Source organism: Diaporthe amygdali (assembly GCF_026229845.1).
Source record: "Diaporthe amygdali strain CAA958 chromosome Unknown NODE_3_length_2959817_cov_65_330692, whole genome shotgun sequence".
Lineage (NCBI taxonomy): Eukaryota > Fungi > Ascomycota > Sordariomycetes > Diaporthales > Diaporthaceae > Diaporthe > Diaporthe amygdali.
In genome coordinates, this window is record NW_026517023.1 from 460,293 (window position 1) to 476,053 (window position 15,761).

A 15,761-nucleotide genomic window follows, 5' to 3' on the forward strand; every position below is an offset into this window, starting at 1 on the left:
GCACTGCCCATTCCTGTTCACATATGGATCTCACATACCAAGAGAGACACAAAGCAGGACCTATTTATACTGATGTATCTCGTTTTCACTCGCCGTAGCCGCCAGGTCCAAGTATGTAACCTTTTCTATTGAGTGTACAGAATGCTAGGGTATCTGCGATGCAACACAACTATGGACAATATCGCTTCGAACATGCTCACTGTCATGATTTTACAGTCTCTCCAGTCCTCGCCTCCGTGGAAGTCACAGGCTGTTCAACTCCGGCGCCACGGCCATTTTCTTTTACAACAGCCGTCTTCCCAACCCTACCCGCCACCACCTTCTTCTCCTCCCCTTGGCTGCTGCCGCCTAGGAACGAGACAGCAGCATACGCCAGCCCGAGCCCAACCGTGATCAAGTCAAGCACGTGGATGCCCCACCAGACGTACTGCGTCCCCAGCGCGCAGTTCTCAAACTCGAACCTCCACTGCCACTCGTCCTCGTCGAACCACGCGCTCAGCAGCCCGGCGTTGCCGCCGTACCCGCCCATGATGCTGCGGACCGTGAGCTCGCGCACGCCAGGCAGGCCGGGCCCGCCCGGGACGCCCTCGGCGGCGGCATCGCCGAGCCGCATGACCTGCCACTCCCTGTCGGCGGGGCTTTCCCCGTAGCTCTGGTTGATGTAGTGGTAGGTGTCGCAGCCCTCGTGGTCGTGGCCGTTGAGGATGACGCCGCGCCTGCCGAGGCCGTTGCCGGGGGCCATGGAGTCGCCGCTCAGGCCGAAGATGCCCTCGACGATGCCGCGCGACGCGTCGGCCGAGAGCTGGTTCTGCTCCCTGAGGGTGCCGTCGACGTCGTGGAAGGTGAAGAGCGGGGCGTCGACGCACACGCCCTCGGGCTTGTACAGCGGCACGTGGGTCAGGAGCACTGTGGAGTGGCCCTTGAATTCGACCGCTGTGGCGGTGTTGATGATGTCGTTGACGAAACGGTAGGTCTGGTCCTGCAGCTCGGATGACAGGACCGGGGTATCGAGGTTCATGTCGTTGAGCACAACAATGCGCAGCTCGGGCACCAGCCGGTCGTCCTGGCCATTGTAGTTCTCGTCGTTGGACGCGGAGTCGTTGCGGATGGTGCTCGCGCCGGCGGGCGACAGCACTGAAGTGGGCAGCTCAAAGCGTAGCTCGTAGTTGGCCTTGCCAAAAGCGCGCTCGAAGCGATCCATGCGCTCATTGTTCAGGTCGCCCGCGTAGCCGATATCGTGATTGCCGGCCACATTGATGATGCGCCGCTGCCATGTCTCATTGTAGACGCTCTTGCCCAGGTATCCTGCCAGGTCGTACTCCTCGGCAGGCCATGATGCGCTCTCGTCTGGCATGCGCTCCCCGCCCTTGAAGGCGCGGTTCCAGTATCGCCATGCTCTCCATTCAAACTCAGTGTCCGAGATCCACTGGCTTCCGACCAGGTCTCCTAGTACAGTGGTGTGTGTTGGGACAGTCCACCAATTTAGAGTCCTGTACATGTGAGCAAGGTAGAAGTCGTTGCCGAAGAGGTCGATTCGCTTGCGCACGCTCTCGAAGGTATCAGGGATGTCGTCAAAAAAGAAGTCGACGAGGTCGTGGAAGGCTTGTCTCTTGCTGGATCGAAAGGTAGGATGGTCGTCGCTGCGGGAGACCAGAAGGGAGTAGAAGGTCTTGAGGTGTGGGAAGGAGGAGTCCTTGTAGTAATTGGGAATTGAGGTATCGCCTTCAAGCTGGGGATCGCCCAGGGCCAGCAGTCGGAAAGGAGCTATTCGCCGAGGGGACGAACGGATGGGGCCGTCCCCGTCCCTTGTCGTCGCGGTCAGATCCGTGAAGGGGAGATGGAGTTTCGCTGTTTCGAAGAGGGCGGAGAGTCGACCGTTGCCGCCATTGTGCGAGCTGGAGGTGGAAGATTGAGGCAGAGGAAAGGCGCAGGAGAGAAAGAGGGGATACGTGTACAGGTAGACGGTCAGGAGCAGGCTCAGGACCAGCGACACGGGGAAGACGAGTCGCAGGCCATTGCGAAGGAGGGAGAACTGGAAAGGGGATAACATGAAGATCAAGACGAATGCCACCGCGACATGGAGAAGAGGGGGTGACCGAAAGAACAACGCAAAGAGGGAGCAGGAGAGGTGAGTGGGTGGTAGGATGGTTGAGTGGATAGGATAGTATTCGAACGGGTTGGTGTCGACAAAGGCTGCTGCTCCTCGGAGCCGAAGAAGACAAAATGATGGATGCTGTGTCGCATGCTTCTTCTGGTCTGGTCTGGTCTGGTGTCACGGTTGGATGACAGGTCACAGCACAAGGCCAGTGCACCTGTGGACAGGGATCCTTCAGACGGGCTCGGTACCTGCAGCTGGGGATTGGACCCCTATTCTGCTGCATGGCAGGGGTCAAGGCCGCGCTTAGTTTTTCTCCCGATTCCAACTCAGTCTTCTTATTCTTACAATTAAAAGATTTGCTTCCGTCGCTCATTATTTGAACATGTACAAATATTTTTCAGCGACCATTGAATTTTGTAAGAAAAGGTAACTAACTAACGGGAGTTCCACTTCTCTTGTCCGCTGAATGTGGCCTGCTGTGTAATTACCCAAACCGTCACCATCTGCAACTTTACATTGGTCTTTTGTATTCTACAGTTCCCTGAGTTTGTGGAGAACTGAATCCGGTTTCTGTCATAATCTAACAAACTCACATAAATGTTGAGGTAGACTGATTGATTCTCATGTTCGGCCAATTCAGCCGCAATAGCACCTCTCTCAACTTATTCAAATGTTCACTCTCAATCATCGCTTTCTGCCAACATAGCTTCAAGTCATGTCCTCGTCCTGGTCCAGGTCGATGACTGACTTTACACAAAAGACGCTTCATTGACAAAAGTGATTTTGTTCTTCTCAACATGAGCTGTTCCTGGGCATGTCTGTTGCTGCATATCGACAATGACCACAGACAGCTATTTCAGTCTACAGGATAGGAACGTGATACTCCCTGCCGTACACGCTTTCTGTTTGAGTCATTGGCTCGCAACGTGTCTTGATGGTTGCCATGGATATCCGAGGCGTGTTTCCATATAAGGGCTGGCAAACACGGCCGCTCTGAGCAGCGCATCCTTCATGATCATTGTGCCTCTTAGAAACTCGATAATGCTTGCGTTTCTCATTCTATTCATTACTCATCATTGTTTACCATCCTCGCTCCCCTCCTCCTTCTTCTTGGTCGCCTCCTCCATCTCCTTCAACCCCCTCGCAGGCCTCCACTCATAATGATGCTTCCCCATGACCGGCTCGCCCGGCCCCTCGCTCTTGAGGTCATACATGTGATTGCCAAAGAAGTCTAGCTGTGCCTCCTGGAAGCTCGTGGGCAAGTCCGTCGAGATCGAGTACTTGAGGTACTCAAGGCTTGCGCTGAGCGCGGGCACATACGCGTCCAGCCTGATGGCGTCGACGACCAGCCCGCGGAACGACGCCGTGAGCGGGCTCAGCTCGTTCGCGATGGTCGGGTGGGCCAGCAGGTTGTGCTTGTCGGCCGCGCCGGACTTGTACACGCCGTCGAGCATGTCGATGAGGGCGTCCGACTCGATGATGCAGCCGCCGCGCCACAGCTGCATCACGTCGGCGTAGTCCAGCCCCCAGCCGTGCTCGTCGTCCGCCGCCGCGATGAGGTGCATCCCCTGCACGAAGCACAGCAGGAAGCTCGCGTACGTGGCGTCGCGCAGCCACCCGGCTGCCTTCAGCTTACCCTCGGCCGTCTGCGCCTGCGCCGGGCTCGCCGCGGGCACGACGTCGACGCCCGCGTCGCGGAACGCATTGTGCGCCGCCTCTCTGCGACCCGCGTACGCCGACTGGACGCGGAACATGTGGCTGGCTGCGATGCTGGGCGTGGGCACATGCAGCCTGGCGGCCTCCTCGACGGTCCAGGTGCCGGTGCCCTCCTCCTCGCACACGTCCTGGACCACCTTGTCACGGATGTCGGACAGGACAAACTTGCTGCTGTCCTTGGGGTCCCTGGTGCGGCAGATCTCGGCGCCGATCTCAACGAGGAAGTTGTCGCGCAGCGGGCTGTCGGGCTCCGTGTTCCACCGCTCCAGGACGCCCGCCATCTCCTCGTACGACCAGCCGAAGCACCGGCCCATGAGGCCCCACGCCTCGCACAGCGCCGTCATCATGCCGTGCTCGATGCCGTTGTGCACCATCTTGACGTAGTGACCGCACCCGCCGAGGCCCAGCTTCGCCGTGCACGGCTTGCCCGACTTGTCCTTGGCCGCGAGTTTCGTCAGCAGCGGCCACACGGCGTCCCACGCCGCCGGCGAGCTGGCCCCCGGCGAGATGGAGGGTCCGTGGCGCGCGGCCTGGTACCCGCCACTGACGCCCATGCCGACAAAGTGCACGCCCTTGGGCCGTAGGCGCTCCTGCCGTTGCTCGGTGCTGGTCCACCGCTCGTTGGATGCGTCCAGGATGACGTCGCCCTCGCGCAGGTGCGGCTCAAGGCCGTCGATGGTCTTGTCGCCGGCGGAGCCGTGCGGAAGGCTGAGGATGAAGACCTTGGGCGCGTCTGAGGGCAGGGACTTGCACAGCGACTCGTAGTCCTTTTGATGGAAGGTCTTGGAGTCGAGGCCGGCCTTCTCTGCCTGCGTGAGGACGTGGTCTACGTTCTCCGTCGCAGGGTCGTACATGTGCACCTCGATGCCGTGCTCGGCGCACAGGAGCGTCATCATGCCGCCCATGCTCCCTGCGCCGACCATGCCCAGCTGTGAGGTGTTAGTGATGCGATGGCAAGTGAGACAACTCAGATGAGGGGATGTCTTGGTACCTTCTTGACCTCCATCTCCGTCATCTCTTGGCCTTGTCCTGTGAGCTCTTGTTCGGGTCGATGGCTAGTGGATGAGCAGTGTACTGAAAGGCGAGTGCTCTTGAATGTGACGTATTGACACTGCAGCACTTCAGTCGTCTTGAGTGTGTAATATTGTATCCTTGCAGCTGTAGACAATGACCCTGAGATTGAGGAAAAGGTAGGGAAGAGTGAGTTTGGCTTGGCATTTTTGTAAGGAAAGAAGATGCAACACCGTAGGTTTAGCTATGGTATAATGATGATGATACCGTGTGGAATGTCACCGAGCTGGCTGTGCGTTGGAAGCTGCAAGCCTGTCACCTTGTCTTCCATTTCTCCATTTAATTCCCCGAATTGATTCATTACCAAGGCATGATGTCCAATGCGGCTCGGGTGATTTTGTCTATTCCTGTTCCTGTTCCTGCTATAACCTCTCTGTCTCCTTTCAACTTTCTGCGTGTTGGTCAGGTCAAGCTTCTTCTTCCAGCTGGCCAGGCCACCAGGCCACATATCCGACCCTCTCTGGCTGGCCTGGATCTGATCTAATTGATCGCCAAGAGCTGTCTTCTTGTCAGCTCATTCAACCTGCTCCATAGTCGATGGCCCGTCTCAATGGTGGTAGTGGTGGGGTTTGACTGGAGAGATCGCCCAGTGACATCATGGCCTCTGGTGGCACCAACACCAGACTTTGCCTAGGGGGCGCACGTATACATCATCGCTTCATCATGATAGGCCGCCATCCCTTATGACGGCGGAATTCCGCCACAAAGTCGATCAAGTCGATCAGGGTGCTGCCAAACAACTTGTGCTGCCCTGCAGCAATTATCATCATGCAGCTGCCTTGTTATACACGTGTAACAGTAATTACCGACTGGAGGCACTTCCCTTCACTCTTCCACCATTAGATAGTCTCCAACAAAACCCCCTTGGCTATTTTTAATCTAGCTTGTCCATCTACACAGCACACTACTCCACATCTGCCCATTACTTTACTCTATATGTCGATACGATCGATTCGATCGATACACCATCCTGCAACATACAACACATTGTGCTACACTGCATCGCAGTTGAGCTGAGACAACAACATCAAATTCGCCAATAATATCAAATCCAGACACACACGCAGACACCGACACATACATATCTACCCACAAATCTCACCGCAACCATGGCCCGCCTCGACGTTGACCCGTCCAAGATCCCCCTCTCCTTGGCCTCCTGCTCCATCGGCCTGCCCAAGCACTCACTCCACCAGAAGCTCGAGGCAATCTCCCAGGCCGGCTTCCAGGGCATCGAGCTCTCCTTCCCAGACCTGCTCTCTCACGCCAACGAGCTCGTCCGCCTTGGCCAGATCAAGACGAAGTCACCATCAAATAGCAAGGATGGCTCCTCAGATCAGGACCAAGTAGCAGAGGACGACTGGCCCTCCCTATGTGAGGCAGCCAAGTCGGCCGCGCACCTGTGCTCAACGCACAACCTGCAGATCCTAGTCCTGCAGCCCTTCGCCAACTTCGAGGGCTGGCCGCGCGACAGCCCGGAGCGCAAGGCCGTCTTCGCGCGGGCGCGCGGCTGGCTGTCCATCATGGAGGCCAGCGGGTGCTCGATGCTGCAGGTCGGCAGCACCGACTCGCCCGGCGCCAGCGGGGACCGCAAGCAGCTCGCTTCAGATCTAGCCGAGCTAGCTGACCTGCTAGGAACCAAGGGGTTCCGCATCGCGTATGAGAACTGGTGCTGGGCGACGCACGCGCCCGATTGGAAGGATGTGTGGGAGATTGTGAAGCTGGCCGACCGCGAGAATATCGGTTTGTGTTTGGATACCTTCCAGTCCGCGGGCGGCGAGTGGGGTGACCCGACCACCAAGTCGGGGAAGCTGGAGGGCAAGGACGGCGGCGTGGACGAGGCCGCGTTACAGAAATCGTGGGAGGACAGCATGCGCGAGCTGGCAGACACCGTGCCGGCTGACAAGATCTACTTCTTGCAGATCAGCGACGCGTACCATGTCCAGCCGCCGCTTGTGCCTCGCCCAGAACCCAATGACGACACCGGTCTGCGGCCTCGCGGCAGGTGGAGCCACGACTACCGCCCGCTGCCATACGACGGCGGATACCTGCCCATCGCGGACTTCACGCGGGCCGTGCTAGGCACGGGATTTCGGGGCTGGCTGAGCGTGGAGGTGTTTGACGGACAATTTGAGAAGAAGTACGGTGAGGACCTGATGGCGTATGCGGAAAAGGCGAAGGCCAGCACCGTGAAGCTGATCCGTGAGTCTGCGGGGTTATGAGACGTAATGAAGAGCCAGAGTCCAGAAGCCGGTCGTCATGGCGGTGATGAGGACCTGGGAGACGGCCAGGATGATGAGAAAGAGGAGGTGGACAAGGGCGAGGGCAAGCCGTTCTCCATGCAGGCCAAGCGGATGCAGAGGATCCGCGGTAACTACGAGGGCGAGACGAGGGCGCTGCCGAGCGGGCAGGACTGGCCTGAAAGTCACAGCATGGTGAAGAGGAGGGTCAGTATGGTGGAGGAGAGGGACAGCCTAATGGAGAGCAAGGGCGGGCGGGCGGACGGAGGCGGCGATGTTTAGTCTAGACTGCCGTACAGTAATAACCCGAACTCATCAGTTCGGCCATGTTTTCATCAGCAGATATTTTCACGTAATCCGTGCCTCACTAGACATCTTATTCTTGATATAGTCTCACGATATAGATCAAAATAAGTATATTCATTGAATTTTATCATCATAGATTAATGGATCAGATAGCAATGCATATCTAGGTAGATCTCTCACCATCACCCAACAACCTCTCTACGCGTTGGCGACCCCAGGTGCAGCAACAGCCAGCAGCTTGTCAAAGAGCGGCGTGCCAAGCCCAGTAACAGGGTCCCAGCCAGCCGTAGCGTTCCACCTCGCGCCGGACGCAGGGAGACCACCACCGGCGCCCTGGCAACCGCTGGAGTACCCAGCCGTGATGTCCAGGAGCGCCGCCGAGTTGTTGTACAGCCAGGGGTTGAGGAAGCCGAGCGGCGCGCTGCCCTGGGACTTACGCGCGGCGTTGAGCAGGGCGACGACACCAGCGAAGGCAGGGGACGACGCCGAGGTGCCAGACAGCAGGGAGCGGCGGCCCTTGTCGTAGACGACGAACGACTGGCCCTGCGCCGCCACGTCGGGGATACCGCGGCCGGAGGCGTTGAACAGGCCGGCGTACGTGCTGCCGATGGAGCTCAGGTACGCGGGGACGGCGTCGGCCTGCCACTCGGGCTGGGCGTGGTAGATGCTGAAGCCGCCGGAGGAGAAGGAGACGGCGCGCTCGGGGGCGGAGCCGGTGGTCGCGCCCACGGCCGTCACGTACGGGCAGCCGGCGGGGAAGGTCGGCAGGAAGGTGGTGGTGGTGTTGTCGGCGTTGGACTTGCACGAGCCGCCCGGGCCGGAGTCGCCGCTGCTGAAGAGGACGGACACGCCGCGCGCGCCGAGCTGCATGAACAGGTTGCACACCTTCAGGGCGTACTCCTCCGGCACGGACTGCTCCTCCTCGCCGTAGGAGGTGGTGAGCGTCTGGGGCAGGGCGGCGTCGTCCTGGGCCAGGACGTAGGTGAGGAATTCCAGGTAGGGCTCGTTTGTGCTGGGGAACCCGTTGTCGAGGGTCGGGATGAGAGGTCCTCGGCCGCCCGTGCTGTACTCCAGGATGGGAATCGGCTGGCTCACTCCCAGGACGTACTGCAGGTCCAAGTTTGCCTCGCCTGAGAATAGTTAGCATTGGATCTTAGCAGCATTGTGCTGGTGAATTTTCTCATTTTACTCACCAGAGTCGTCAGTGCTGGTCTGGTCGTTGAGACCGCCGTTAATGGTCGTGACGGAGAAGTTCTGGCCGGCAGCCTCAGGGAGAACCTGAGTCTCGAATGTCTCGAGGTCGGCGTACCGCGCGTACTCCTCCAAGTATGACGCAAATGCAATCAGGTTGCCGTCAGTCGGAGGCGTGTAGGCGATGTTGTACTGGGACTTGAGGCACTGGGGAGTGACAGTGGTAGTGCAGGCGGCGGCGGCGGCGGCAGGAGATGCGGCAACATTCTCATTGAGGGCGGCCACGTTGTCGTCCTCCTCGACGATCACAATGTCGAAGATGGTCGACCTCTTAGAGCCGAGCTGGCCGAACCGCGTGGTGGGCTGGATGAGGTCAACGTGCTGGGCGACCTCATCTGGGACTGCGTAGCTGAGGGTGCGCAGCTTGAGGCCGCCGCCCTTCTCGTACTCGTACCAGCTGAAGTCGGCATCCAGCATGGCATTTGCAGTCTTGACGTCGGTGGTGATCGTCATCCAGTCGTTGTCCACGGCAGGGACAACATCGTACTTGGCGAGCCAGGCGGTCACGTCGGAGACGGACTGCTCGGTTGGAGCCACGTATGAGCGAAGCTCGTCGCGGGTCAGATGCTTGCCGTAGTCGGCGTGGCCTGGGGAGGAGACGGCCAGGACAGCCTGCTCGAGAGCAGCGGCATGTTGCTGTTTCAGGGCGATCTTGAGAGCGAGCTTGTCAGTAGGGAGGGCATCTGAGGCCTTGGTCCATCCCTGAGGAACGGCTGGGACGCTGTCGAGCACGCGAGCCGAGACTGCGGCCGCAGCTGTGAGAAGTGCCAGGCAGAGCATCGTGACCAGAGCCGTCAGAGGAGTGGTCTGGGAAAGGAGGGGGGATGAGAGGGGCGGAGAGGAACAATCTGGGAGGCTTGAGGAAAGGGAGGAGGGTCACCCACCCTTTATCATTCATACTCCAGAGCCAAGCAGTCAGAGCGGGTTTGTTGTCGATCCATTGGGTCGGGTTGTTGACAAGATGGAGGTGCCCTCAGTTACAGTGATTGCTCGTACCTTGGTTCCTGGCTCCCCACGTAGTTCACTCTAACCTGCATGGATCGGCATATTCCCGGTACTTGGTGTGATGTGCATCTGGTGGTCATGACTTAACAGATCCCCACTAGATCACACGGTCATGCCGTTTGGTCATGACACGAGACTTTCCCCTTTCACGAGTCCATCTTCGATGGCACCCGGGAGCAGGGCCAACTTGCATGGAACGTTAAGATGGATATCCCAGCCCGAAGCTTAGAACCCACTGTTATAACGGGATGATAGCTACGGGTCCTACAAACTCAAAATTAAGGACGAGATTACCTTAACTTTACACGGCACTTTTTAACTCGCGGGTACTGCCTACGAGCTTGCTCTGTGATAGCTGCGTGTTGTGAATATGCGTTTCTCGTGGGTTTGGATCTGCACTCAGTCGGGACTGTGTCTGACATTTTCAATTCACCCGGATCTCTCTCCCATCTTCTGATCTGCTGATCTCCTGCTGCATTGAAGATCGCCCGAGTAATATCCGTGATAAATGTCGGCGGCTCGGTTCGCCAGGCTAAGCTGCAACTGGCAGGACATTTACTCTGGCCTCCGCTCGGCCAAGACTTTTACCCCATCGCCGCTACCACCTGGCTTGTTCTGGGCATACCGTCGCGTCATCCACCAGTCCGCCAGGCGTGCCAGGCTCGACTAAGCATTTGCCAGTGCCTACATCCAGCTTAGTTGTGCTGGGCGATAAGAGCTTAAATCAACTGCCTCACTGGCGGGTCGAGAGGGAGGGGGCCCTGGCATTGCCCTGAACCAGACACGAGCCCGTCCATGTCACCATGTTGAAGTCGTGTCGCATCATAGACTTCATACGACTTTTTCGGCGCACTGCACACATTGGTACGACGTCAAGGTGCCATCAAGGGGCTGCAGTAGCACATGTACGCATCTGCATACGTATGCAAAGCATGTTACCGACCCGACGAGGTCGGCACATACTGCAATGTTTTTCGATACAATTCAATCGTTGAGGCTATCACAACGTGCATCCCGACTCCCTACAGGCCATCCGAACGGGTGGCCTGGTTCTGAAACAGGCTGGGCGATTGCATGCTTTTGTGCATAAAAACCCCTCACTGTTATGGGCATTCAGATATCCGTCATGCTACCGGCTAAAACTCTAACCAATCGCACGGTCCATCTCGTATCTCTGTGCCCTTACTCGGTCACGCAGTTCGATCGGCTTCTCAGGGACCCCTGCTCGCCTTCTCTCTGGCTACCCGGCCTGACCAGCACGATGAGATGCGATGAGATATCGGCTTGAATGGCTGCTCGGTCTGTTCGGCTCTCATATTTTGTTTTTAAAGGAATTAGATCAGTCAATAGTAGTTACGGAGCTGGTTGGCCGGCCGCCTAGGTAGCCTTCAGATCATGAAGTGCTTTCTCAACTCATCTTCCCCGAATACATTGAGAAATTGAAAGCCAGTTGGTTCTCACCATGTTCTTGACCTTTATATGATCCTATTTACTGGATTGAAAGTATTCACCAGTCGACCGTGTGTCACTTGGCAATACTTCTGCTTTCTCATCAACTATTCGTTCAATCATCTTGACTGATGGCGACCGTAGATTGGTAATATCGGGTATTGACCATGCCGGTGAGAGTGTCTGAAAAGCAAGAGATCCGCTGTAGTGAAGGAAAGCATCAGTTATGCCGTCTTAGAAAGCGTGTAAAATTCATGAACAAGAATAAATGACGGTGATGATGCAGACATTTGCGATTCCGAAGTAACCAAGAGGATGCTTCTGACAAGCTTCACGCGGGTCTGAAGCCTTTCATATTCTCTTGGGAGACACTTGCCGGGAAGAATCTCTATATGGTAGGTAGGTAGGTGATTAAGTTGAGAAGAGATGTATTTGAAGGCTGACGAGACGCGCCTGGAACTTCCAATGTCTCGCCCGCCCATCCAAGTTCTTAAATAGAACGGATGAGGGCAGCACATTCGTTATAATATACCTTCGACAGATCGTGTTATAATTTGTTCCATCTTCATTATCTATTGCTCTGCTACATCTGGCGAAACTGGAGCCATAGAGGTACTGCACATGTTGTTAATAGTATTTACTTAAAGACTCAGTGCAGTGACATTGAAGATGTTGGCTCTTACTTAGTGACGTGGTATTGACAGTGGGTAGGTATCTGATCTAACGGCTGTAATTCGCTGGTAGGATGGGGCTGAAGGACTCATCACGGACTGGGCCATTGCAACCAACACACATAGTTGAAGCCATCTAATTGGTGACTAGTACGCCCAACACGCAACCCGCGAGGGAAACCTGAAGTAAATCAGACTGTGCCATTCCCCTCTCTACTTTCATATCAGACAACCAAAAAGCTTTTGATTGAGTGAAATATTCCTCGCCTACCTCCCAACATATCCCGTCTCGACAATGTCTGTTTCTTTTCCCACCATCTGGACACAATGGTTTCCCCCTAACGGCCCGCTTAGCGAACACAACCTGCCGAGCCAGGTTGGCAAAGTCTTCATTATCACTGGCGGCGCATCTGGCTTGGGCTATTTCCTCTCACGTATCCTTTATGGTGCTGGGGGGAAAGTATATATCCTTACACGCTCGAAAGAGCGTGCCACTGATGCAATTGCCAATATCAAGTCCGAAGTAAAGGACAGTGGCAGGCAGCTAGGGAGTCTTGAATTCATTCCTATGGACCTCATGGATTTCGAAACGGTTAAATCAGCCGCGCTTGAGTTCCTAAAACGCGAGGGTGGTCCGGATAGTAGACTCGATGTGCTTTTCAACAATGCAGGCACTGGAGGGCGCCAGAACGCTCCGAAAGGGGCTCAAGGCCATGAGTACCACATGTAAGTTAAGGAAGCTTTGGAACACGATTTCGACCTCTTCAGAGAACATTATCTGCTATAGCCATGGCCTGTTGCACTGTCTACCTTGAAACCCCATGTTAGGCTGCAGCTTTTGAGACAGACGACGGGTACATAGCGGTCTATTTCACCTTGCTTTTGGAGGAAAAAGAAATCTTCCATAAATGTTTTTGAGCTAATTGTGAGTTCTGCAGGACAACCAATTTACTAGGGAGCTTCGTTTTGACCCAGCATCTACTGCCCGTTCTTTCTCGTACGGCAAGCCGTCAGGGCTCCCTTCCTGGTACCGTGCGAGTAGTTTGGCCCGCATCGATTCTTGTCGAATTGGGAGCTCCACTGTCTGGTATCAATAAAGACTGGTTGCGAGACCCAGGGGTAGCTATGAACTACGTCGATCTCTATAGCCAGTCTAAAGTTGGTGTCTGGTTTTTAGCATCCGAATTTGCACGTCGCCAAAGTCAAAGCCGAAATGGCGTACTCTTTATCGCAGGGAACCCGGGACAATACAATACGGGCATGTGGCGATACACCCCGACTTTACTTAAGTGGCTTTTCAGGCCGACTATGAGAGACCCTTCAGTGCATGGTGCTGATACATACCTATGGATGGGCTTCTCTGATTCAGTGACGATGGACGATGCTATCGCGGGCCGCTGTATGTATAAGCACCTCTACTACGATTATCCATTCGTCTTTTGAAATCTTCTGGGATGCACCACATCGTGCTCTGGAGTATTTTACTAATGCAGAACAGATGCGATGTGTGATGGGAGGTGGCATCCTGGACAGAGAGGCGACCTTCTCCTCGCGCTCCGTGGCGAACAGGAAGGTGGCTCGGGGATGGCGCGTGAACTTTTCGAATGGTGTGAGAATGTGACGAAAGATTTCCTACCTTAGGGGGGCATAGCATGTATAAATAGCAACGATGATCACATCGACCTGTGCAGACTCTTTCGCTCTCTGAGAAATAGAGCTTGTTTAGCGTCGTCGTTCAGCTCAAGTCGAACGAGAAATATTATTACGACAGTGATGCGCGTGCTCAAGGTGGACCTCGGAATGTGGAGCGGGCTACAAGATTGACTCTGAATGGCTTTTTACATTTCCCCCAGTGCGGCCTTAAATGAACCCCTCTGGAATTGTTCATGTAGTGCCATAATCTTTGGATGCATGGGCGGAAGCATCTGGCAAAAGGCTGTTCCGCAAATGCCAACCTTGTGATCCATGAACCACATCATACTTGGAACGCCTCCCCAAAATGTACTTCCAGGTTTAAATCTACCTTCTTGGCCATCAAGTGCCACCATACCTGCGAGGGACCATGTCTTGCGAATTGAACTGGGAATACCCATACCGATAAACTGTTCATGAGCAGGTGACAGGACCAGATACTTGTTGAAAGCTTCCTCGAGTTTGCTGTCAAGCTGTGGTCGGAAGAGCTCGGTGTAAGAGTCAACTGTCAGGACGCGGGGATCGCGCTGAAATACGGCTGAAAGGAAGGTATAGTATCCTTGGGCGGACCCAAAGCCGCCGCCGCCACCGAGACATTCAGTCCCGCCAAACAGGATGTCGAAAGTCGGCTCGTCCACAGCCGGAGGCTCCCCCTGTCCATTCAAAGTGCTAATATCGGCCATTCGGTTCTTCATCTCGGGGTTGGTCTTGGGCCAGAAAGAGAATTCCTTCTCAATTCCCAGAGGTGTGCACTATGCAAAACTTCAGCTCAGCTACCTTGCATGCTCGGAATGGGAACAGAGAAAACCCCGAAGAGGTCAGATTCTCTCGTTCAACGAACAAGTTTTACTGGTCAAATTGTTCATGAATATCACCTATGATATCCTCGAACAAAGAATTGGGGGAGAAACTCTGGGAGCTGGAAGCAACTCACAATATGCTTTTGCATGAACTCCTCTAGAGTCATACCAGTAGCTATCTCAACTGCTCTTCCTGCCCAATCGCAGCCCCCGCTGTACGCAAAATTGGTTCCTGGTTTAAAAACAAGTGGAATGGCGGATTTATCAGTCAGTAGAGGGCCTGACCATGGTATTTCATTCCGAGAAGCACGCCATTTCCCGAGAAGCGGGTTAAGCCAGTCATACTCATGACCAGATGTATGGGTAAGCAGCATTCGAAGACTGATGGGTGTGGAATCGGTTTCGAAGATGGGCAGGTTCTTCTCATCGTCGAAGCCAGTGATGATCCCATACTTGCCCATGTCAGGCAGGAGGGGTCGAATGTCTTTGTCCAAGTCTAGTTTACCTTGCTCAACACATTGCAGGACAGCCACAGATGTCATGAGCTTCGTCATCGAGGCAAGAGCGCAAATGGTTGAGGACGTAAAAGCCTGATCCTGGCCTTCTTTCAAGCTTGATCTTCCCAGAGATTTAGAGTAGATGGTATGGCCTTGAAAGATTCAGTAAGGCCTCATATCACGATTGAGGGCAAAATCTGGGCGCCAGTGTCTCAGTCCATGAGTCTGTCCTGTGGCCGATCTTACCGTTCTTGTCGCCGGCAATGGCTGTTACTCCGGGAAGAAGCTTCGAAGCAATAGCATCTTCGTAAGTCTTATCGATTATGTTCGTCATGTTGCTGAGGAGTGAAGCAGCTTCTGTCTTGTGTTATCCTTTAGGCCAGCGGCGATTTGGTCTCGCAGGGGGGATGAAATCTTATGAAGTTCAAGACAGAATACCAAGGTGAGCAGAACCTCTTGACTTCAGGAGCGGGACATGGATTAACCCCGAAACTCTGTTTGAATTAAGTAAGAGCTAAGGGCTTCGCATAGCTGCCTGCACTCTCCACTAAAGGATTGCCAACAGCAAGAGTTCCGCGCCGCAGACATGCATACATGCCTGCGCGCCAACATCCAAAATGACCCGCGCAATAGGCGCCGGGTGCAACTCAACCGACGATTTCGGGGTGGTGGTGACCCGATTTCCTCAGGATAGTCGAATAAGACTTTGCAGGCAGGGGAAGAAGCAGCGGGGCAGACCCGACTGTTGGTTGTGCACTACGACGCCCGCTGGGTCCATCACTCTCCCCTGAATCAGGTAGTTGTGGTGCATCACAGACGCCCTGTAACGTGCACAGGTCCCGAGCTTTTGGGGCAAGGAGCAGCTCGGCAATGCTACTGTAGCGCCGGTCCCACAACAGCAGTACAGTACATGAATGAGGCCTGTGAGCCCTCTCTGCCATCATGGCTTTTCTCAATGTTATTTG

The 15,761-nt window shown here is 55.3% G+C and overlaps 5 protein-coding genes across 5 annotated transcripts; 2 read left to right on the forward strand and 3 right to left on the reverse strand.

Annotated features, from left to right (window-relative positions):
* Nucleotides 1–202: 202 nt before the first annotated feature.
* J7T55_002533 (uncharacterized protein) lies at nucleotides 203–5,197 on the reverse strand (the record flags this gene model as incomplete). The annotated part of the gene is made up of 5 exons (XM_053137616.1): nucleotides 203–2,266; nucleotides 2,692–2,708; nucleotides 3,183–4,743; nucleotides 4,806–4,869; nucleotides 5,190–5,197. 5 exons carry the CDS (start codon nucleotides 5,195–5,197, stop codon nucleotides 203–205), a joined length of 3,714 nt encoding a protein of 1,237 aa, XP_052998403.1.
* Nucleotides 5,198–5,994: 797 nt separating this feature from the next.
* On the forward strand, nucleotides 5,995–7,407 carry J7T55_002534 (3-dehydroshikimate dehydratase; the record flags this gene model as incomplete). Its single annotated transcript, XM_053137617.1, has 2 exons — nucleotides 5,995–7,087; nucleotides 7,133–7,407. The coding sequence occupies 2 exons, from the start codon at nucleotides 5,995–5,997 to the stop codon at nucleotides 7,405–7,407; spliced, it is 1,368 nt and encodes a 455-aa protein (XP_052998404.1).
* Nucleotides 7,408–7,629: 222 nt separating this feature from the next.
* Nucleotides 7,630–9,462, reverse strand: J7T55_002535 (tripeptidyl-peptidase 1; the record flags this gene model as incomplete). Its single annotated transcript, XM_053137618.1, has 2 exons — nucleotides 7,630–8,561; nucleotides 8,625–9,462. 2 exons carry the CDS (start codon nucleotides 9,460–9,462, stop codon nucleotides 7,630–7,632), a joined length of 1,770 nt encoding a protein of 589 aa, XP_052998405.1.
* A 2,640-nt stretch (nucleotides 9,463–12,102) lies between these two features.
* On the forward strand, nucleotides 12,103–12,537 carry J7T55_002536 (uncharacterized protein; the record flags this gene model as incomplete). The annotated part of the gene is made up of 1 exon (XM_053137619.1): nucleotides 12,103–12,537. The coding sequence occupies one exon, from the start codon at nucleotides 12,103–12,105 to the stop codon at nucleotides 12,535–12,537; it is 435 nt and encodes a 144-aa protein (XP_052998406.1).
* Nucleotides 12,538–13,691: 1,154 nt separating this feature from the next.
* On the reverse strand, nucleotides 13,692–15,130 carry J7T55_002537 (uncharacterized protein; the record flags this gene model as incomplete). Its single annotated transcript, XM_053137620.1, has 5 exons — nucleotides 13,692–13,732; nucleotides 13,858–14,251; nucleotides 14,434–14,512; nucleotides 14,645–14,948; nucleotides 15,043–15,130. The coding sequence occupies 5 exons, from the start codon at nucleotides 15,128–15,130 to the stop codon at nucleotides 13,692–13,694; spliced, it is 906 nt and encodes a 301-aa protein (XP_052998407.1).
* Nucleotides 15,131–15,761: the final 631 nt, after the last annotated feature.